Genomic DNA, 25,303 nt, shown 5'->3' with positions numbered 1-25,303 from the left:
ATTCTTGGAAAATTTCTTCATTTTAATCCTCTACCACAGAGATTAGAGTGTCTTAATGTCTATTTATGGTATTTTAATCTAAATTGCCTCTTCAATTTCAAACTGAAGCTTTCAGGCTCAATCTTCTCCAATACACTCCATGTCGTTTGATTATACACTATCATTATTTCAAGATTACAGTCATACTATGTAACTCAGAGGAATCGTTTTCCGTTTTTCCGTTCCCCGCAGTTATTAATATTGAAAGAAAATTTATATTCTCTGTTATTGAACAGAATCCATTCATCTAAATATATGTTCTGTTTGATAGTTGAATTCTTTTTTTTTTCCAAGTCGTTCCGAGAAATATGAAGCAATTTATTCTGGCACCATTGTTCAGGATATGGTTAATAACACTCGGAGCTGCGGAGATTCTTTGAAAAGATTTCATGATATCGTCATACATAATATCTGTAATTAAACCTAGAATGGATTTTTATATTTCTGCTAGATTGTAAAGAGGCCTCAAGTTTCAAAGTAAATGCTCTACCAATGTTTGAATGAAGTGGAATATTGTTATGAAAGAGATATAAAAGCCCATTTAATATTGTTATCCATTATATAAATGCATTTGCTCAAATGCAACAAAATGTTGAATCAATATGTAAAACCATTTTTTCCCCTATTGAGTTTTAAGTCATGCCTACACACTTGTAATTACAATGTCTATATTGTTCCATTGCTGCATTTTAAGTCAAAGAGATTAAATAATGTTGGTTTTGTTCCATTGAGTTAAACATAGTTTAATACAGTGTAATGTCTTGTTTCCTCAAGTTTTTAGTCATGCTACATTATTAAAATTTAATAGATGTAGTGGTTATATAAAATTTGTTTTGTTTATAATTGAGTTTCAAGTCATGCTTACATAAAACATATTGGTTTTATAATAGGTTTTTTTTTGTTTCCTTAAGTTTATTGTTTATTACATTATGCTTGTTCAGTTTCATTTGGTTTAAGTCACGCCTACATTGTACTGAGTGGTTACAATACTGTTTGTTTTGTTGCATTGAGTATTATTAAGCCATGTATATATTAAATGTGGTGGTTATATCATGTTTGGGTTTTGTTTGTTTATTTTTGCTTTGAGTTTAAGCCATGCTTACATTAAACAATGTGGTTATATTTTTGACATGTTTGTTTTGTTGCAATGAGTTTAAAATCATGCCTCTATAGTGGTTTTATCAGGTTTGTCATGTTTTGTTGATGCAAGTTACACAAAGGTCAATATCATTATTGTGTTTGTTACAGAAGACATTAAGTACGTCTCTTACTGTTGCAACATTCACACAGTTTTTACTGTCAGCAATAATTTTGGCCATCACAAGGTCGTCTGTGTTTAACGAACATCTTTGTTTTTAGTTAATTTCCTTTATAACAGCAGTTTTGTGTTTCAACTTAAAATGTTTGGAATTTTTGTGTGTCTTATAATAAATTTACAATATTAGTACTAGGCGGGGGTATGTTTTATTTATCTTTGGCTTCCTTTTTTCTTAGGGTTTATTTTTCCTTTGGCTTACTTGAAAACTGTCAAGCTAAAGTGACAGTCACATACATTTGTGAGGAAGTGTGTAATCAAATAAGCTGTCTGATATATCTGCAGTAGAACGTTATCTGAAAACATTCAATTAGAGAATTATGAGGTATAAGGGAGAAGGAGAACAGCATTGGAAGTTAGACAAAGAAAATTACTAGTATCTGTCTATTGTTTGAAAAAGCAGACGACTCTGTAATGAAAGCTGTCAGGATTGAAGTGATGGGTTGCAGGACCGCAGTTTTTTGTTTTTATTTCTTTTGTCCAAGAATAGAAATACCCTGCAGTTTAAGTATAAGGATTCTGTCTGGCATTGTAATTACAATTTGCTTTTTTGATAAGATCTGTAATGGTTTATTTTTAGGCATATATTTATCTTTTTAATTTCAACATAATGTATTTTAATGGGTGATGTGATAGCTACTAAGTCTGTTCTTAGCTGTGTGATAATGTTGTACTCTCTCATTTTGGGAACTATACAGCCAGTCTAAAATAAAAACTCGCAATATTGATGGTGACCGCATTTCAAAACTAAATTGACTGAGATATGAATGCAGTATTTGCAGGCCTGTCAGAAGATCTTATAGAGAGGTACGTCGGAACTCTGCAAATTCAGGTGTTGTGACCCCAGCTATGCCCGGGTACATGCCAACTTTTACAGTGACAACTATATACAGATATTAAGCCAAACATGTTGATCACTCTGTTGCGAAAAAGAGTGCCTCGTGAAGCATATTTAGTAACAGTAAAAGTTTGTTTGTATATACCCTGAATAATATTAGATGGGAAAAACTAAGATTTGTTGAGTTCAGATTACCTCTATTCTATTATACAGACATTCAGTAAAAATGAGGGTGAATAAAGCTCAGTTTTATTTCTTCAATTTGCCATAATTAAATTTTCAATCAGAAAAGAGAATATAGAGTCATTTCAGGTCTGGCAATATTTAAATAAGATAATTTATTTCTTTTGGAAAAATATCCCCAATTTCATTAGCACTGTCAGTGGTTTTATGTGCGCTCACTGTCTGAAAGGAAGGTCCCCCGAGAAAGCTTGACAAGATATCGGCCCTGTAATCTCATAAAAATTCATTAGTGAAGGTTGTGAACATTTTGAAAACTCGTCTTTTTTAAAGAATTTGTCAAGGAGATGTTGTGTAATTAAGAAGACTTGTGTGCCCTGAGATAAATGGACACCGTGATAACAAGGCAAAGTTAAACAAATCTATTTTTCACTACAAATAAGAAAAGATAGATAGAATCTATCTATTTATTTTTATGGCAAAATTTAATATGAGTTTTTAAATTACCCAATTATTTGTATTTTTCTCTTTTACAAAAAAAATGCCTTTTCATTTTATGAATGAAATAAATTATGTTTTCTGCGTGATCATGCTTTAGATCATCAGCAGATTATATATAATTTGCTCCAACATTGTTCATTTTAACTACTTTTTTATAAAGGACAAAAAATTATCAAAAATACTTAGATAGTTGGTAACTTGGCAAACAATGCTTCCTAATAATTTAGATTAATATTCCATATTTGGTATTAATAAACTTCGAAAGTAAAGTTGATTGGTTTACAATGGGCACATTAACATGTTCCATTAGAATTCAATATTGATAAAAACAATAGAAATGTATGTCATTTAGATTAATGCTTAAAATATAAATTGAAAATTAATGTTGATAATGTTTTAAATGATTTAGTTTGAACATTTTATATGATGAAAAATAATATTTTGTTCTCAAACATTTTATTATCTGCTATATAAATATATGTAATATGGGACCATGTTTCTCACAAATCCATCAACATTCAAGTACATGTGTACTAATCTTTCATGGTTTGTTGTTGGTTATTATTTATTGTATTACCTACCTTATGTTATAGACCAATTCCCTTTAAAGTCTCATCATTAAATTTATTCATTAAGGAATGAGGATCTTCAATTTTTATAGCAATGAAATTTATAGTTAAAATATGAAAGTCCATGTACAATCATGTAATAATAAATATAAAGAATAAAAATAAGGAATAACACAAAATCAAAATAAGCAATAGTATAAAGTCGGTGTATTTCAAACAATATTATTTTACACAAATTCAAAGTAAGCAGCAGTACCATATTGTCTCTATTTAACGCCCCCAGGGGCTTGCATTTTTCCAAGAGGGGGGCACTAATTAGAGAGGAGGTGTTAATTGGAAACAGTATGGTAGTTCCATAGTAATGGTGAATGACATAAGCACAATTTCTTAGGAAAAGCAGAAGTCAGATTGAATAATTTAAAAGAGATCTACCACATATACAGTTTATTCAATTAAATTAAAGTGCATATTTAAAGTAAGCAGACTAGTTAAACAAATTCAATCAGCAATCCGTTCATAGTTATAATTGTACAAATTTTCCCATGTTATTCAGTTTAATTAAAGTGCAAATTAGCAGTAAGCAGTTGGTTAAACAAATTGAATCAGCGCATACCATATAGTACTTGCACAAATTTTCTCTCCTTCACTATTTTCTTGTATTAATGATTAATCGTTCTTAATTGAGTCATTCTTTGTTAAAATTGTTAATTAATCATATACTGTAGTTAACAACATTTTCTTTAGTAATACCACACGCTATAGAATAGGCTTTAAATTAAAGTAAATATTACCTTCAAAGATCTCCTTTATTAGGAAGGGAAAGTAAAGTAATTTAATCAAATACATAGTTCTTGCTCTTAAATTTGTTCGAATTTGTATGGTATGGAAGTGGAAACACTTTGCAAAAAAAAAATCAGAATTACAAATCTTTCTTCTTTATTGGATTCACAGAAATTTGGAATCAATAAATCAAGTGTAATCTATTTTGCCAAGAAAATGAGAAAAATCTTGATTACTTCACAACTCAAAATTTTGACATAAAAGGATTGTTTATGCAGAAAGGGGGCATTCTTCTTATGGTGGTGGTAGTTTACCCTAAAACAGTGGTCATTATTCTTGCAATGGTGGCAGTTTATGCTAGCCTAAAACAATGGCCATTTAATTCTTGCAATGGTGGTAGTTTACCCTGAAACAGAGGGTATTATTATTGCAATGTCTGTAGTTATAATGTTGAAACATTGCAGTATTATTCTTGCAAAGGTTGTAGTTTCTGCTGAAACAGTGCAGCATTATTCTTGCAATGATGGTAATTTATGCTGAAATAAAAAAAAACAGTGGTTAATGTTCTTGCAATTTTGGTTGTTAGTTTATGCACAAAAGGATTATTATTTTTATCAATAGAAAAATTAATGTTAACTGTTAAAAAAATATTCTGACTTAACATTAATTCTTCAATCATCATAAAAATAGGTTTAAATTTTACTGCAGACATTGTTAATGAAGGAATCCTGCAGGCTTATGTGTATTAAGTGTTAGTGGTTCTTACCAGGTGACAAATAGCACATGTACTAGAAATAAATGTTTGGAGAGATATGTTGGAAAGTTGCTTAGCCTTAATGATCTTATTGTGACATAATATAATGCTGGTGTATCTAAAAACCCTGTTCTTAATAAAAAATTATAGAGGAAAAATAACAATTAGAAATCTCACACATTCTGTTATGTATATAAAGATCCTTTTCTTGAAACTGTTCCATTTACTGAAAGACTAAAAAAACCACTAAGCTATAGAGAAAATCATTTTACAAATGACTTCACAGTGTTACATCCATTTAACAAAAGTGTTTTAAAGTAAATTAGGAGGTAAGAAAATAGAATTGTTAGCCAGACGTTATAAATCATAAGGTGGTAAAACCCGTTGATTATACAACTTCTCAGATTCTTAGATTAAGATGTTTCCCTCATTAAAGAAAATAATTGACAGATTGAGGAGAAAGGTTCTCCAATTAGTCACATGAACTTTAAGGCAAGAACATTCTGAATACTTTATTTGTGTCTACAATTACTTCTTACCAAATCAGTATATTAGTGTAATGGGCTTGTTCTATTTTGATTTCAGTGATATTTTCCCCAATATTTTACAGCCAAATAAAGGCTGATTCTCCTAGCCCAAAATGTGTATATTTTCCCCCTTAAAAATGTTATGTTTTCCCCGTTCTAAAGATAGCCTCTGCTAATTGTAGCATGCTTGTTAAATTGAATTGAAATTGAAAATTTTATAAAAAATGTACAGATTTAAATATAAAAGAAACTCATAAGTTGCCTTCTGAATAGTTGCCAACATGTCATTCTCACAAATGATCTTGAAAAGCAAATACTTTCCGGGGAATATTTGTAATGAGGATTAAAAAATAATGTCATAACAGCCTTGTGTGCTAGTTCATTTCATTCAAATTGATTTTAATATAAAAATTAGAGGTCTGTTTACTTTAATGCCAAGTAACATGTGGCATATTTTTTCCTATGTGTTATGTCAGGAATTTTAAATACGTGTGGAAATATCCACTTATACAGTATTTACAAAATTCAAGATATATTCCTATGAAAAAGTCTGATTTTTTTTCTGTTTCCTCATAGCCTATGTCTTTTTTTACAGAGCATCTAGGGAAACAGCTGGAAGATTACATCAAAGATTATCCAAAGGTGAAGGTTGTGCGGACCAAACAGAGGGAGGGGCTTATAAGGGCACGCCTTCTTGGGTTTGCCAATGCTGTTGGAAGTGTGGTTACCTTTTTAGACTCGCATTGTGAATGTGCTGTAGGTATGTATAACAAATTTTAAGAAAATTAAATCCAAAGTTACTTTATAAAAAATGTATCTAAAGTAACTTACCTTAAATACAGATTATGAAATAAATACTGAATTGTAAAGATATTTTGTGTGATTTACAATGACATAATTGCTTGCAAGGGACACATTTTGAAAAGTTTGAAATCAAAAGGATATCACAAAAAATTATATTTGAATAGATAGATGGTATAATAGATATAATTATACTCACTTAGATCACATAATCTTCAGGGTAAGTTGATGCCATGTATCAACTAACTTCCTTAGATTAAGCGTCCCCTGTTACCTGATGCAGCACATCGACTAATCCCCTTAAATCAACTAACCCCCCTGTAGCAGCTCTTTTAAGTGAATTCCAGGTTTAATAATTATTCCATCTTTAGATAATACCCTGTTTAAAGAGATTTTATTTTTCAACTGGAGAAAAGGTTTAAAATTGGATAGGCATGGTTAAAAGCATGAAGATTTGTTTTATTTTCTTAGCATAACTTTTTGAAATGGAACAACAAAAATCAATTTTTCATTGCTACAAAGCTAGAAGTACTTAAAACAAATAAATTGCAAAGCATTATATGAGAATCTTTTATTGATTATGAATCATGTTATTTTTTTGTTTGCATATTAATCTTATTCAATGCTTTTTGTAGTATCTATGCAAAGTTAAAAACTATATATAATGCAGTAGAACTTTGATATGTAGATTTGCTCAATGTGTCGAAGTAAAATGAAAGGCCTTTGATTATTTACATTTTATTAAAACACGTTATTCACTGTGAGTCAAAAGTCCGCTATTGTGTATCAAAGTCTTACCAAGTTCTCTCAACTTTGGAAACAAGGAAGTCTTAACGTCTGACACAGTTTTATATACAGCATAGATTTATCATTGTATTCTTACATCATTTGACTACTAATGAACTGTCTATTGAAGTGCATGTCAAAATGTTTAAGTTTTGTTAAGCAGCCAAAAGAATTAAACATTGTCCTAGCAGAAATACTCAGACTAGGCTGACTTTAGTCTGGTTCAACATGTATATTGTCACCTAAGTGCAGTAACAGGTTAATTCCTAATAAAATTTAATTGGAGTTAATCTGTTACTGCACTAATGTGACAATTAGTTATTATGGTAGGTGCATCAGTATCATTGCAAGTTTAAAGAAAGAGTTAACTTTATGTAGATTTTTGTTATGTGGACTTTTGTTTCTATAACAGGATGGGTTTCTTCACTAGTATAATGCATCAAATTGATCCTGTCTTATGATTATTATGCCAAACTCTTTTGTAACATTTTGACATTGTCGCTTATTGACATCATGTAATGCCCACGTAATTTTCTGTTGATTGTTTATTATTTATCTACCCTGAAGAAGGCTGTTCAGCTGAATCATTGGTATATTAAAGGGAATTTTAAGAATTTGCAGTTGACTACTTACTTTTTACTTTTTTTATAACAGGATGGGTGGAACCATTATTGGATCGCATAGCAGAAGATAAACGCAATGTTGTATGCCCGGTGATTGATGTCATCGAGGATGATTCATTCAAGTATCAGTACGGGAACGCGAGGTCAACAAGTATAGGAGGATTTGACTGGAACCTTCAGTTTAACTGGCACGCTATTCCAGAAGACGAGCGTGCAAGACGTGATTATAAGGATTATGCACCAGTCAGGTTTGTACATGCTTGGATTTTCATGCCATTGTAAATGCGATGAATTCCTACTTTAACGTCCATTTTTCGGGGAAATGAATGGACATTTGTTTTGCTATAGAAAATTGATAAGGCCACTTTGGTTCACTTTTGATTATTGGTTCTTTGATTAACTTTTTCTCCCTTTAAAGGTGCAGTTTTTTTTAAGCCTGTTTGATGAATAAACTGTCCAAAAAGCTGTGTTTAGATTATTTGTTGAAATTTCATGTATAAATTATCTAAGTGCTGAATTTAAGGTTGAATAAGTGGTTATATCCAATCCTCTTTCTCCTTTTATCCAACATGTAATTCCCCCTTTGACCACTTCTCTCCCATTATGTTCTTTCTACTCTTGCTCCCACATTGTCCCAATCTTTCTCCATTCCTTCTTTCCAGTCCTGATTCCTTAAATTTTCCCCCTACATGATGACTTTACATGTTGGAGCAGATTGTAATACGGTTTACATTACAGTTTGGAAAAAAAAACTGCCTCTTTATTGCTTTAAAATTTGTTCCTTATTAATGTAAAACGAATGAAATAACTCTAAAACCGATCAGAAATAATGAAATTTGGGGGAAATTTCAAGAGAATGTTTTGAGATATTTAAGTGTGGTACAAGAAAGCAATAGAGAATTGACAACAAGACTGCAGTTGACATTTCAAATTAACAAACTCGATTGAAACAGACGTAATGATTTTCTCCAATTCTCTCGAGACATCTTTACTATTAGTTAAGATGGCTAACGTTAAATTATTTATTGTGTGAAATGTCGCCTAGGTATATGAGACTTCCATTTCTAGTTAAGATCCGTCTGGTTTTGAAGTGTCTTTTGGCAAATTCTAAATGAGCATTTTTTTCCCTAGCTATATAATGAGATATAAAAAAATCACTTTAGGTTGGAGATTATTTTTGTATCATAACATGTGATTGGATAACTGTTTTTGGGGATTAGAGAGTATAGTTGTTTCCTAACACTTGATTGGTTTATTTCTGTACTTTTCAAAATTGAATTGACCAATAGGAAGGTAGCATTATTGAAATTATCTGCCAGCCACAGAAAGAGTTGATGAAGTAAGCATTTACTGCAAGATGATATGAAAATGTACTGTTATATGTTAAATGGATGAAAATCAAAATGATGAAATAGGTCAGAAATTTCCCTCAAGATAACTTGTCAGGAAAGTAATCACTGTAATGTTATGTGAACTAATTAGGTCTGGAAAATAATGTGCAGATGGTTGATGTTGTGTGTAATATCGGTACATGCACACAGGTGTTCACTATCTAGATTAAATAACAAACTAATTAATGTTATTATAGGCAAGTGCTTTTTATTTTCATTGTCTCAGTCTTCCCTTTTTAAGGACAATTAGTTTGGAATAAAAACAAACAAAAAATAGTTTAAACAAGTATCTTATTTTAAAGCAATTCTATCTTTTTATAACATAAATACATTTGGCATGTTTGGTGTGACTTTGTTATTTACAATGTACATATCTGCAAACTGTCTAATTGTGTTGCATTTGTCATTGATACAGGATATTGAGTGAGTGTAGGTTCTATAATGAATTAATTTTATAAGTTGAATAAATTATTTTATGGGAGACTGGATATTATTTCAGTCATTCAGTAATGAAGCTATACAAAAATAATAATCTTTTTATCACATACCCAAAATAAAGAGCAGTTAACAAGTAGGAGGGAATCATTTTTCATCAATATGCTTCTATAATAACACTAACAGCATGACTTTTTACTGTTCCTATAATGTAGATCATGTCCGGTCAAAATAGATTAGCACCCATGCCAGATCAGTTTTCTAAAATCTGCACAGTGATGTGATTAACCCTTTAATGATGACAATGCATAGTAAGAATAATGCACATACAAGTTCTGTCTTAAAATGTTTGAAGTGTTCAACTGCATCCTTTTTACTTTGATGACTATAAATACAGCCTCTGACAACTGTATCAAAGAATAGATATTTTAGATCTGTGGTCTAGAGAATTCTATTTATTTGTTTGTGAGCAGGTCAGGTCATGAGATTTGAGCATTTTCATTCATGCAAAGATATTTTTCTGTAGTATACCAGAAGCATAGTCAACAAATACCTGTCTATGTACGACTGTCACATACTTTGAGAAAACTGGTGTCATATCTTAATAAAAGAAACCTTTTTATTTAATTTCAGGAGTCCAACTATGGCTGGAGGATTGTTTTCAATATCACGGGAATATTTCGAGACCCTAGGCACTTACGACCCTGGTATGGATATTTGGGGAGGCGAAAATTTAGAATTATCTTTCAGAGTAAGTGTTGTGTATGGTTTTGATTGAAGTATTTAGTCACTCTATACTGTAATGATGGATGTTTATTATTGTTTGAATTATTTTCTGCATTGTTTTTGTTAAATAAAATGTATTAATGTTCCCAGGCAGTGGACTTGAAAGTGAATGATATAAATTCCAAGAACTTGTTTCGCAATCGAGCTTAAATAAATATGTTTAAACCAATTCTTGCAACATATGGAAATTGATGATTGAATTGCTATTTTGAATCTTTGTTTGTATTGTCATAGAAAACAGAAATTGCATTGGACACATATCATTGTCATGTTAGAAATTGAAAAACTGTTAATTAACAAAGCCATAAAATTTTGTTGGAGAAAAGTTTGGGGGGTGGGGGATCAATATAACTTTGAACATATCAAAAAAATGATTTTAACTTTTGTTTAGGTGAGTAACAATGGGCCATCATGTGTACCTTGTGCTGAGACTGCTCTGTTAATAATTGTACAGTTTTTTTACAGCAATAAAGATATAATAAATCTCTGTGCCGAAAACTGCTCAAGTATGCCTGACAATGTTTGTATTATGTAGTGACAATTTGTGATCTCCGTTTTACAAGATAACAGCAATAAATTATTCCTTATCTCACTGAAAGAAGAATTAAATGCTACAATAATGCTGGTGTGAGAATCTCTCTATAATTGTTATTGTATTGTTGGGTGGAGTGGCAGTTTTTCAGTCATATATCACCTGATGACTGTACCGGGTCAGTACTGACCTGTTTTCTCTTCAAGTGGCTGCAAACTTCTCCTCATGAATCATTTTAAACAGCAGTAGCAGTTAAACAGAAATAATGCACTGAGAGGCACTTTAGGTCTTTTTCCACCAGAAAAAAAAATGTAAAGTGGCCCTATGACCTTGACTATGTTGGTGTGACAAAAAGAACAAAAAACAAACAAACAAGCCTACTTGAATCATTAGTCTGCTGGCCGCAGCTGAATCTGACCCATGTGACCACTGTACATGCTGTAGTCCAAAATCAGCTGACACATCAGTACCATCTGATAATTGGTCTGCAATGTTCACTGTTCAGTCAGTATACATGTATATTTTGAAAATTTCCTAAAAATGATAAAAGTCCATTTAAGATATTTAGGGCAGTAAGGGTTGAACATAATTGTTGTCAAAGCCTATGTTTTAAATTCAAGATCCCAGTCCCATCAACTTTAGGCTCCCTATAACAAGTTGTTTTATTATAACAGGCTTCCTTTACTTGTTTTAAAATGCAGATTGCATGTTATAATTGCACAGGTTTTATTCATCAAGCGTTTGAACTCTGTTCATATATATGTTTATAAATTTGATGCATGTTAATTAATGCATTTAATTTATATTGAAATGCTGTTTATGATGACAGTTACAGTTTTTGATCGTGCCAGAGCTGAACTGTTATTGCGTTTTGAAATTTGAAATTGAGACATTAAGATTAATAAAATTAAACTTTTTTCTGGCCCCACTCATTCATATATTTGAATGACCTCCATGTTGGTTAAGCATTTTAAATTAGCATGCCTCCAGTTTTGTGTTGATTTTTCAGCAACTGTTGTTATTTTGAGCCGCACCATGGCAAAACCAACATAGTGCGTTTGTGACCAGCATGGATCTAGACCAGCTTGCGCATCCGCGCAGTCTGATCAGGATCCATGCTGTTCGCTAACAAACTCTATTACAAGTAGAGAAACCGATAATGAACAGCATGGATCCTGATCAGACTGCACAGATGCGCAGGCTGGTCTGGATCCATGCTGGTCGCAAACGCACTATGTTGGTTTTGTCATTGCACGGCTCAAATATATTTTCCTTAAGTTTGATTTTTTGAAGATATATTTATGTATTTTGACTTGTTCAGCTTTACGGGGTTTTATTTAAAGTAAATTTTTTGTCTGTGACTTTACAGGTGTGGATGTGTGGTGGGAAACTAGAAATCATTCCTTGCTCACATGTGGGTCATATATTCCGTAAACGATCTCCGTACAAGTGGCGAGGTGGTGTAAATGTTGTCAAGAAGAACTCTGTGAGACTAGCAGAAGTGTGGATGGATGAATACAAAAACTATTACTACGAAAGATTTAATCATGATTTGGTAGGTAACATTTTATTTACAATGGATATAACAATGCTTTTTGGGATTGTATCAATCAATGCATTTTTGATTAATTCTTTTTGAATGTTGCAGAATTTGTTGAGTTTTGTTCTTTTTCTTCTTTTTTTGGCAATACCTTGGATGTATAACAAATCAGGGTTCATTTTAACCAATAATCTGCAGGTCCATTTTAACCAATAATCTGCAAAATGGATTTGAAAAATTCTGTTGAATTAAAAAGTAAATTATAAATATCTCACAACTTCTGAATTAGTTTTTCTTATTTTCATTATTTTACAGGGTGAATTTGGAGATATTAGCGAGAGGAAGAAATTGCGTGAAAATTTGAAATGCAAAAGTTTTGACTGGTTTGTGAAAAACATATATCCTGACCTTTTTGTACCGGGCGAATCTATAGCATCAGGGGAGGTAAGAATGTGTAACATTTTACATATTTATTTTCTCAACAAGTAAATCATGAGAAGGAGAGGACACACGTCAAACATAAGGATGGTTTGTAAACTGGTTTATTTAAGGATCTATTGATTTCGGTCTTTCAAGACCTTCATCAGGAGGCTTTTTATTTTCTGTAAAGGAAGATTGTAAAATATTATGTAATATTCATTTTATGCCAGAGGATTTAAGACTGTATCAGAATTTAGATATTTAGTTTATGCCAGGGGAAGTAAGACGGTACTGTCATGGTTTGTTTATCCTATCATGTCTGTTTAATAACATTTAAGAGTTACAGATTTTCAGGTGTGTGTTAGGGGAAAACAAGATTAGATATATTTTTGTGGACAGGGGGTGTTTGTGTTTTTGCTTCACAAACTAGTTGTAATTTTACTACTTTTTGTCATATTAAGGCCTTGCCATTAACTCTTGACAAAAAATGAGATTCAGCTATAACATGCTCTAACTAAATAGCCTTTACCACCAGTATAGAGCCAAGCCAGCCTGCATATTCATGTACTTTCATCAGGCTATTTGCTGTTGGTAGCAAAATTTTTGTAATTTGATATTAGAATGTTTCAAACTTTGAATGGATTGCTCAAAATTCAAACCAGGGCAAATCCTTTATAGAAATTCAGCCGGTTTAAGGTTCAGGAGCATCATATAATGACATATATAGCTGAGTGAATTTCATGTCTTTGCCAGTAATAACCCTTTAACATAGAAATAAATTGCCTTTTATATTCACAGATAAGAAGTAAGGCCAAGCCAATGTGTATAGATAGTGCTGTAGATAGTCAGAATTATCATAAGCCGGTAAACATGTGGCCTTGCCATAACCAGGGTGGGAACCAGTACTGGATGTTGAGCAAGAATGGTGAAATACGTCGAGATGACGGTTGCCAGGACTTCTCTGGCGGAGCTAATGTGATAATCTACCCTTGCCATGGTCAAAAGGGGAACCAGGAATGGGATTATAGAGAGGTAGGTGTATATACTGGTTCCAATCTTTATGTGTTTTTATTTAATTGAGGGATTAATTCAAAATGAGATGAATATTCATCATATTTCACATACTTAATGTTCTATAAAAAGATAAATATTTAACGTATTTCACTCACTAATTCATTTAATATGGAATATATTTCACTATGAGAAATAACATTTGTTGTATTTCACTTGCAAAATACACACTCTTGAAAATAAAGAAAATCTTCATTTAAACTGAGATAATTAATGGAAATCTTCATTTATTCTGAGATAGATAATGAAAATCTTCATTTAATCTGAGATAAATAATCAATATCTTCACTTATTTTGAGATAGATAATGGAAATTTTCATTTATTCTGAGATAATTAATGGATATCTGGAAATTTTCGTTTCTTCTGAGTTAAATAATCAATATCTTCAACTATTCTGAGATAAATAATGGAAATCTTCATTTATACTGAGATTATGATGCTAATCCTTATAGTATAATGCATCTCAAAAGAAATGAAATATTGTCTTTGTATTTTCAGGACAATACTATTGTTCATGTCAATACAAACAAATGTATGACAGTGTCATTGGATGGTCAAAAACTTTTGATGGAGAAATGTACGGGTATAGATCGTCAAATTTGGACATGGAAAAGAAAGTCGCCCAGCGGACTTATACGGGCGGATTAGAACTTATACGGGCAGATTAGGATTTATACGGGCAGATTAGCTGATAGTCATAGAATATTTATATTTTGTTAAAAAGAGATAATGGTACCAAATGTTGTCATGTAAAGACAGGAAATAAAGGAGGAATAGCTCAGCTTGAGGGGGAATGTGTCATATTGTAGATGCTAAATATAGATATGATATCCCTTATGATATTATAGGATAGAAATTGTATTTTTTTTTTCAACAGAAGTGTATGAAACTACAAAATGATAATTAATTTGTAGTGGCTTCAAATGAATTTTACTTGGTATTTGGTGTTGCATTCATGATAATAAGCATTCTTGATAATAATTCTATTGATGATTATTTATTCTTCAAATGAAATTACATGATTTCATATTCTTTCTTTTTTCTTCTTTATATTTGATATAGTTGAATATATGAAAGGAGTAGGCTACAAGTTTATCTGCAGTATTTTCTAACATTGCCATAAGTTTTCACTGGTTTGGCAGAGATTTGTCAGTTCTGTCAGTCTATTGATATAAAGATCATTTCAAGGAATGCAGAACCTTGATGTTTTATTGCATTGTTTCTACTTATAAAGTCTGCTTTCTTTCTGGGAAAAAACAAAACAAAAACAAACATCAGAAGTTATGATTGTTCAATATAGATAGGCAGTCAAGATACAGATTTATATCAGTATTACTTTGATATGATACCACAGACATAAAAGATGATATATATAGATGCTATTTGAAGGTTTAATAGCAACATTGCACTTTCTTTGTTCTTGAATATGATGTTTCTTGAAGGTTTAATAGCAACATTGCACTTTCTTTGTTCTCAAAGAAGATGTTACTTGAAGGTTTAATAGCAACATTGCACTTTCTTTGTTCATATTATTGAGATATGTCGATATATCCATAACTCCTTGTTTTAAAGGTGTAGATACTATCATTTCATGATTTTCTGATTAATTAAAGGGGTTAACCTCCAGAATTGATAAGCTTTACAGGAGTAATGTTTGTACTTGTCTGCTCATACCTTGTAATCATGATTATTTATTTAGCAATTTGTTATATAATAATTGAATAGGTGTATTGGGGGGGTCTTCAAAAGATAAATGAAATAAGTCAGTGTATACAAGAAAAGTAGGAATATACATTCATTGCAGTCTGTTACTTAAAATTTTAAAAATAGAAAAGACAGGGTTAATGGTTATTAATTTCAGTTCGTTAACATATTGTTTTATGTTTAGTTTTTTTGTTATTTTTGTTGGTTTGTTTTTCCAGTGTTTCTTTGCCTGTTTCCACTAGTTTTGTTTGTAAGTTTGAACTATTAGTCATGCTTACTTCCAGTCTTGAAAGTCATGCTCAAAAAACCAAGATAATTTCTTGAAGTGTGCAATGTTCATTGTAGCTGCATCAGAGTTTTTGTGTTTTACACATATTAGATTAATTTTGAATATTGATTGCATATTTAGATTGAGTATATCAATTTTATACAGTAAGAATAACTTTTTAAATGAGATATATGTGGCTAAGATCTGGTGGAACAGTTTTTATTAGCTCACCTGTCACAAAGTGACAGGGTGAGCTTTTGTGATCGCTTTTCGTCCGGCGTCCGTCCGGCGTCCGTCCGTAAACTTTTGCTTTAAATGACATCTCCTCATAAACCACTAAGCCAATTTCATCCAAACTTCACAGGAATGTTCCTTTGGTGGTCACCTTTAAAAATTGTTCAAAGAATTTAATTCCATGCAGAACTCTGGTTGCCATGGCAACCGAAAGAAAAATCTTTAAATATCTTCTTTTAAACAACCCTAAGAGCTAGAGCTTAGATATTTGGCATGAAACATCCTCTAATGAGTGTCTACCAAGTTTGTTCAAATAAAAGCCCTGGGGTCAAAATTGGCCCAGCCCCAGGGGGTCATTGATTTTCCCTATATGCATATAGTAAAAACTTAAAAAATCTTCTTTTAAAGAACCTTAAGAGCTAGAGCTTAGATATTTGGCATGAAACATCTTCTAGTGAATGTCTACCAAGTTTGTTCAAATAAAAGCCCTGGGGTCAAAATTGGCCCCACCCCAGGGGGTCATTGATTTTCCCTATATGCATATAGTAAAAACTTAAAAAATCTTTATTTTAAAGAACCCAAAGAGCTAGAGCTAAGATATTTAGCATGAAACATGTTCTAATGGGTGTCTACCGAGTATGTTCAAATAAAAGCCCTGGGGTCAAAACTGGCCCCGCCTCGGGGGTCATTGATTTTCCTTATATGTGTATAGCAAAAACTTAAAAATCTTCTTTGGAAAAACCCAAATAGCTAGAGTTTAGATATTAAGCATGAAACATCTTTAAGGAAATATCTACAAAGTTTGTTCAAATAAAAGCCCGGGAGTCAAAACTGGCCCTGCTCCAGGGGTGTCATTGTTTTTAACTATATATGTATAGTAAAACCTTAAAAAATCTTCTTTTTAAAAAACCCAATGAGCTAGAACTTAGATGTTTAGCATGAAACATCTTCTTATGGGTGTCTACCAAGTCTGTTCAAATAAACAAATAAAATCCCTTGGGTAAAAATTGGCCCATGGGGGGGGGGGGGCTATATACAGGTGAGTGACCTTAGGGCCATCATGGCCCTCTTGTTGTAAAATTCAGTTAAACAACTTAATGGTGACCAGTCTTAAAAATTGCATAAGTGGAATCTCAAACGCAAAATTTTTGAAAAGGATAAAAATAGATACTCTTTTATTGACAAGTTATTTTTTATCAATTTGAATAGGGCATATTTCTGTATATAGAAGGCATATACATTGCAATTTTGCAAAAGAGAATAATGAAGACAGATGGAAATGTTCAAACGTTTAAACATATGTAAAACAATAGGGAACAGACCATACTGTTAGCACTAATTTGAAAAGTGAAAAATAGTCTTTGAAATTAGATATTTTCAAAGATTTCAATGTCTTCAATATGTGGTCTTTTATCAGATGTGGTCATTAAAATAAGTTTAAATGTTTTGATTCATCACAACTTAAATTGTTAAACTTCTGGTTTCTGTCACAATGCCCAAGGACATACAGTGTCTCCTACAAATTATACCAAAGATGATTGGTTTTCTGGCTTTTTATTTATCTTTTTTTCTGCAATCTAATATTATTTAAAGATTTACATTATACAATAAACAGCACCTTTAGTTTAACCCTGTCATCTTCATAATATCACCTATGAAAATATTGTATACTATTTTATAAGAAAGGGAAGGAGTTGTTGGTATATGTAAGGTAGATTTAAAGAAATTGTTCAGCTCATTATGTTAGGTAGTCTTGTATTTTTCTTGATGATTTTATTTAACGATTGATACATATTCATTGTTTACTATATTGTTACATTTTTAAAGAGCATAGTTTAATTTTAGTCATAATTATATACATACAAATATGTCTAAATTTTCAACCAAGTTTTGAATTTTTACACCTTATAAGAACAGCGTTAAGTGTTTAGTTGACTTATTTATCCAGATATGTTATTTATTTTTTGCTTACAGACAGCTATATTTAAAAAAAAAATTTAAAAGAAATTAAATGAAACTTGTAATAGATGTCCTGCCTTGATATTTTTAAGTTATTTATAAGTTAGTTTATAGTACTGCACATTTTCTAATGTTGATTTTCATTGGATGATTGCAAGGTTTATATTATCAATATATCCAGCAGCTGTTAATTTAGAATTAAAGGAATTCACTGAGGTCCAAATCCTAAAAACATAAAATTTAAAAATCTTACAATGATCAACTGGGGCACATACACATAATGGAAAAAATGTGAAAAACATAGTTAATATTAGTACAATTGATAGCCCTATTTCAGTAAAGAGGGTTTTACATACTTAATATTTTTGCACACAAGTAATTGGTATAGATGTACAACAAATAAAATATTAAAAATTAAAAAAAAAACAACATCATTTTCAGTCTCATCGTGTCAAAAACCTGAGTGAAGTCCCTTTTTAATTTTCATTTTTCCCAAAAATAAAAACATTGTGCAGTATTATGAATTTGTTATAAGGACTTTTGACAAGTTATATGGCCATGTATAAACAGTTAGTCACTACATAACCCTCACCTTCCTATAGGGTTATATAACCTTTCCACTGGTTATATCTTTTAAAAATCTATATAAAAAATTGGTACTATACTCAGTGTAGTTCTTTCCTTAGTGTGTATAAACACACATTTTGGGTCATTCTATACTGTATAATATATACACAGCGTGTATTTCCCCGTAATGTGTGTGTGTATGTGTGTGTATGCAGTTTCTGGATTTCTGCTACTGTTTATATATATGATTTGGTTTTTCTTGTACTGCTTAATAATATCTTGTCCCTACTACATGTATATGTATGTAGTTATGCAGTAGGGTGTTCTTTTTCATATACATTGAAATTCAGTGTACCTTTGTATGCCTCAAAGCTGTTTAGTTTTCAGCCTCACGCTGTTGATAAGTTCATACTTTTTAACATGACTCTGGCCAATTGTGTTCTTATACATGTAGCTTGTACATTTTGCTTACATAGACAATCAGTATTTAAAATTGTTGAATAACTTTTGCTTTAAAGACAGCCTTGATTGTTCAATAAATTATATGTAGGAATGTTTGTGAAATCTATTTTTAGATGTGCGTTTTTTGTTTTTTTTTATGACTGTGTCTGTTTAATTTTTAGATTTGTTTAAGACACAAGTATTCCCTTTGGACCAATAAAATTATGTATACATAAATTTATTTTGACCAATTATTTATATACCCAATTTTTACCAGTATCTACTTAATAGTTTATTTCAAAATTTATATTTGTAGGCACTATCCCACCAGTGTATTAAATACACATACAAAGACAGCGCTTACATTAATTGTATTTTTACCATTATACCTTACAAGTTGACATAATAAATTCTTAGCCCTGTATATCATACAATTTAATGAAATGTTGTAAATTATTAATGATATATGATTTTTTCCTTTCATTTAATGTACTTTATTTTGTAAACTTACTATTCATTAACATTCGACATCATATTGTAAAAGATAATTTTTATTTCTACATTATTTTCATGAACATAAAAACATTTTTAAGTTTACTTCAAAGTGATTTTTATTTTATTTTTTTTGACAGTATATGCTTGTTAGAAAATGCAAAGTGTTATGTCTTACATCTCAGTGAAATATTATCTATATTTCACTGAAGACAAACACTCATTTGATTATTTTTATCATGCAGAGTGGTGCATCAATTCATCCTTTATATTCACTATAACGTGTTGAAATTTGAGACTTACGTGCAACATTGTATTAACGTGTTATGGTATTACATTGAAATAAGATATTGTTGTATTGAGTCAACAAAATATTAGAATGAGTCGGCATTTTTTCCCCTGATATTTTATCGGCCATACTTGTATCATTCATGTTCATTTTTTGTCACATTAGATGCTCAGTATATGCATGTGTTGTACATAAATCTTAATTACATGGTAAAACATGTAATGATTTAATGTAGATAGGAAAAAAAACTGTCATATCATGTAATTAGCTCTTATACAGAAAATATCCCGCTCTTGAGTTATGCGAGCTTGTGTAATATAATGTTTTGCAATGAGATATAGGCTTTAAATGAGAGATTTGTGGCAAAAGATTTGTAACATTTTTGTTTGCTTGGATTTCTGGTTGAATTAATCTGAAAATAAATTTCAAAAATATTTTTTTTTACGTAAAGGAAGAAAAGATAAATCCATAAGTATCCTTCCTTTGGTTAAGACTTTATAAAAAAAGGACGACCTTATACTCATTTGAAGTGAAATTAAAATGGTTTAAAATTTAGTACAAAGTTAAAGCATGTTAAATTTCATTAATATTTTCAATTTTACCACAAGGAGCATTAACCACCAGGAGCTAATAGGTTTAGAGAAATAATATATATGTGTTCAAATATCAAAGAAATTTAGTTTCATCAAATTACATTTTATACATATATATCACATATTGTTATTAACACGTACACATTGTACATTTTATCACAAATTTGGTAGTTTGTAGAAACGTCAGGTGGGTTGGGAAAGGAAATTGTATGTATGTTTTCACAAAGAGTCATTTGTTTAAATGTTGCATGTTTTATTATCACTTACTGTGATCATCTTTAATTGATACATTCCATGGGAAAATACATAAAGGGTCCAGTACAGCAATTAATTTAATTTTCATAATAATTGGCCTCTGGTTGAGTGGTGAAGGTTATTTTTTACTTTGAACCACTTGCCTCTCATTTCCTTAGGTTAGAAACTTACCAGAGATATTTTATTTGTTCATACTTATGGGGAGGTTGTTCAATTACCATTACACAGAAGGTTCGTGGCTCTGCCCATAAGCCAGCTCATGCTGAAGGGGCAGTTAAGGTCTTCCTCCACCGGTAAAGCTGGAAAGTCACCATTTGATATTTGGTAAATAGCTACTAGTATCTGAATACAGTCAATGAAAATAACATGTTTTCCCACCTTTATACATTCTGTCTAGCACAACAAGTTCCTTAGCAATTTGTGATTACATTTGATGACTTTGGTATTGATAATTCTTACTAGTATCAAAAGACTGTCACAAATGCCAAGTAGAGGAAAAACAAAATTTAAGATAAAATGTGAAAGCTTAAGAACTAGATACTGTAAGAACAAACAAAAAGATTTTTTTTTTTCAATTTAACAACTTGCAGATACACTAAATACCGATACAGAAAGCGATAACTGAAGAGCTTTTATTGAAAAAATTACTTGAAAAAATGGATTGCACAACAAATCTTTTATGCACAATTCCTTTTCTGATAGACAAACAAAAAAGTTCAGTCTAGTCATATTCCCTTCACTTTCTTTGCACTGAATTCTGTCTCATTTCTAAGTTATTCATGATAAAAGATGCCATAATTTGATCTTTGAAATCCTTTATGACGGGACGTCCTGTCGTCGTGTTAGTTATTACTGATAATCTAAAAATAACAATATAACAGTTTAATACAAATACCATATCAATACCTATCAAATTTTGACTTAACGAATAACATGGTGTTATTTCTGTTATATTATACAGAACTCTTTGAATTTGATTGTTCATTTTTAACACTGTTGAATCATGAACATTGTTTGTGGTAAATTATTTGAAAAGTGGCTTGTTTGAAGCAATTTTATTTCGACATTTTTGGAGTTGTTACATGCTTATGTGATCATACAACTTCATGCAACACGAAACTCTTGATTAGATCTTTTTTCTAAAGATTACGGACCGTTCATTGTCAGCATATTTCATTTTACAATTACACGATAGTTGCCACAAAAAAGCAGACAGATATTTATTATGCAATATTTGCTGAATGAATATATTGGCTTGGGTATCTTATCTTCTGCTCTCACAAATTGCAATATGTCTTAGACAAATATTAATGGACATAACTTGCAGTAAATAACAGAAACTGGACGGAAGCCAGTCGAATATCATAAATGGCCAGTCAGCTCAATGTGTTCTAGAGTATCACATTCATAATATAAGCATATATGAAAGTGGTTTTCTTATTTAAAAAAATGAAATGTGTTCTATCAATGGTAATAAGGTCAAGCGTTCTTGATTGCCCATATTGTTTGATAAGTTACAAAACACAGAAAAAGATGTTGTTGATTTATGAAGCATTCGGTTAACATAAAATTTTTTTTTATCCTTTTCATGATGCAAGGAAAGAGGTCAATTAAACAAAATAACACAAACATATACAGATAATTATATCGGTTGGTAGTTTCATGGCCAATATGTTACATCATTACAGACCTTTGTTTAGAACCTATTGTAAGTTTTGCCAAGTAATGTTCTAATTGTTTCTTCTCTTCTAAAACTGACAAAAGAGTTGCTTGGTACGACTATCATACCTGCTTAAGTAAGATTTGTACAATTTGTGTTTCACCAGTTTGAATAAAAATGCACAATTGTTATAAAAACCATAAGCAAACTTTATTTCTTGCAATTTACAAATTCTTCCCTTGAGGTTTTAAATTTTTTTATCTATCACGATAAAAAGAAATTGTTAAAGTCATACTGTTTAGAATCGTTTTATTTCATTATAACAGATAACAGCATCGATATAATTCTGATAAATTTTATTCACTTTTGCTTGGCTTAATTTATTCTTTTTATAACTTATTCACCTGTAAGTGTTGAAGCATACCTAGACATCATGCTTTTTCATGTCATTTTGTAAATCGTATTATTTCATTAGTAATTAGGATAATTTAAATATATCAAATAAAAATAGAAATAGGAAAACGTCAATTTCCTGGAGATACCTGTATATGATGCTAAGGATTCTCGTCGTAGTTTTTTTATCTTTTTTGTTTATTTGCAGATCCAATTGTCTGGCTTTAAGGAACGATTTGTATTTTATGGACCATTTGTCTAGTATTTTATGGACTAAATGTTTTCTGTGTGGTTTTTTTTTCAGCATAATTTTTATATCACAGTAGAGACTAGTTTCTGTGTCTATACAAAGTATGTTTTGGACGAGGGATTAATGGACCAAATTTCATGTGATATATTAATTTATCTATTATTATAATTTACATACATTCCAGACTCAAATATGAGTTAGACTTTTAGCATTATGTAACCTCAAGGAGTACTTAATACCTTCCAATAGTTTCCTAATCATGTTTTGCAGATAAGAACTTTCAACCAAACTGAAAAAATGAGGGAAATCTATTTGAGTTAAAGGTTCGCGTAACTTAGCTTATTGATCAGTTTTACCTTGTTTGTATTATATTATTAATTATATTATATGAATATTGATTAAATACTTAAATTATGTAATAAACCATGGTATAACGTTCTGAAACTTTGATTTAAAAGAATAAGTATTTAGTTACTCTTAATTTCTCTGTTTATATTGTATATGGCTTCCATAATGTGAATTATTCTGTACTGCTTACTTGCTTCAAATATACATTGTTTATTGTTTCATAAATACCTATTCATTATTGTTAATAGTGATCATTTTATAACTCGTTAATGTACATGTAATTAAAACAGTGCCTTTCATCTTGAAGAAATACATGGATACTATCAAAGAAACTGGTATTTTGTGTTTTATTTATTTCCTTTTTAGCTCGACTTTTTTTTTTTTTGAAAAAAAAAGTAGAGGTATTGTTATAGTCAGGTCGGCGTTGCCGTTGCCGTTGCCGTCTCCGTTGCCGTTGCCGTTGCCGTTGCCGTCCGAAAACTTGTACCTGGATCATAACTTTTTTATTTCTTGGTGTATTGTCTTCATACTTGGCCACAACAACCCTTGGGACCAGACCTTTCAGTAGACCACACTAACCTTGACCTTCATCCATAAATGACCTTGACCTTCAAGGTTAAAAGTCCAATTTTTGCTTGTTCATGCTGTTATTGGCTGTTACTTTGTTATTTTTGAATGGATTGTCTTCAAACTTGAACATAATAATCTTCAAGGATATCCCTTAAAAATAACCAGTCAGACCTTGACATTCACTCATCAATGACCTTGACTTTGAAGGTCAAATTATTGAAAATTTCATTTTTTTGGCTATTATTGGCTGTAACTTTGTTATTTTTGAATGGATTGTCTTCAAACTTGAACATAATAATCTTCAAAGATAACTGTTAAAAATATACCGAAAGACCTTGACCTTCACTCATTAATGACATTGCCTTTGAAGGTCAAATTATTGAAATTTTCATTGTTTTGGCAGTAACTGACTGTAACTTTGCTATTTTTGAAGGGATAAACTTCATATTATAACAGAACATTCTTAAGGACCAGACCTTGTTGTTTATCAAACCCAAATTTGCTTGGGCTCTTTAATGACCTTGACCTTGAAGGTTATATTACTGAATTTTCTCAGATTGTGCATTTATCGGTGTGTGTGTATGTATAGTATATGTATTATATATAAATATATATATAAATGTGTGTGTGTATATATATACATATATGTAGGTATATATATATATATATATATATATATATATATATAAATATATATATATATATATATATGCATTTATATATATATACATATATAGATATATATATCAAATATATATATATCAAATATATATATATATATATCAAATATATATATATATATCAAATATATATATATATATATATATATATATATATATATATATATATATATATATATATATATATATATATATATATATACATATATATACATGTATATAATTGCGTCATGTTTTTCTATTTTTAGAAATTGCGTCATTTTTTCTATTTTTAGAAATTGCGTCATTGTTGCTATTTTTAGAATTTGCGTCATTTTTTTTTCTATTTTTAGAAATTGCGTCATTGTTGCTATTTTTAGAAATTGCGTCATTTTTTTCTATTTTTAGAAATTTCGTCATTTTTGTTCTATTTTTAGAAATTGCGTCATTGTTTCTATTTTTAGAAATTGCGTCATTGTTTCTATTTTAAGAAATTGCGTCATGTTTTTCTATTTTTAGAAATTGCGTCATTTTTGTTCTATTTTTAGAAATTGCGTCATTTTTTCTATTTTTAGAAATTGCGTCATTTTTAGAAATTGCGTCATTGTTGCTATTTTTAGAATTTGCGTCATTTTTTCCTATTTTTAGAAATTGCGTCATTTTTCCTATTTTTAGAACTTGTGTCATTGTTGCTATTTTTAGAAATTGCGTCATTTTTGTTCTATTTTGAGA

The 25,303-nt window shown here is 30.5% G+C and overlaps 1 protein-coding gene across 1 annotated transcript in view; it reads left to right on the top strand.

Moving 5' to 3' along the window:
- Nucleotides 1-23,674, top strand: part of LOC132714003 (polypeptide N-acetylgalactosaminyltransferase 5-like) — a gene marked incomplete at its 5' end in the record, with an annotated part of 28,856 nt that extends 5,182 nt beyond the window's left edge. Inside the window, 7 exon segments of the mRNA XM_060696739.1 lie at nucleotides 6,099-6,263; nucleotides 7,745-7,961; nucleotides 10,173-10,290; nucleotides 12,227-12,412; nucleotides 12,713-12,841; nucleotides 13,616-13,849; nucleotides 14,388-23,674. Coding sequence (XP_060552722.1) covers nucleotides 6,099-6,263; nucleotides 7,745-7,961; nucleotides 10,173-10,290; nucleotides 12,227-12,412; nucleotides 12,713-12,841; nucleotides 13,616-13,849; nucleotides 14,388-14,537 — 1,199 coding nt within the window.
- Nucleotides 23,675-25,303: the final 1,629 nt, after the last annotated feature.

Source organism: Ruditapes philippinarum, unplaced genomic scaffold, assembly GCF_026571515.1.
Source record: "Ruditapes philippinarum isolate M1 unplaced genomic scaffold, ASM2657151v2 ctg9764_1_1_1_1, whole genome shotgun sequence".
Classification (NCBI taxonomy): Eukaryota; Metazoa; Mollusca; class Bivalvia; order Venerida; family Veneridae; genus Ruditapes; species Ruditapes philippinarum.
This window is presented reverse-complemented; position numbering and strand designations above follow the sequence as displayed.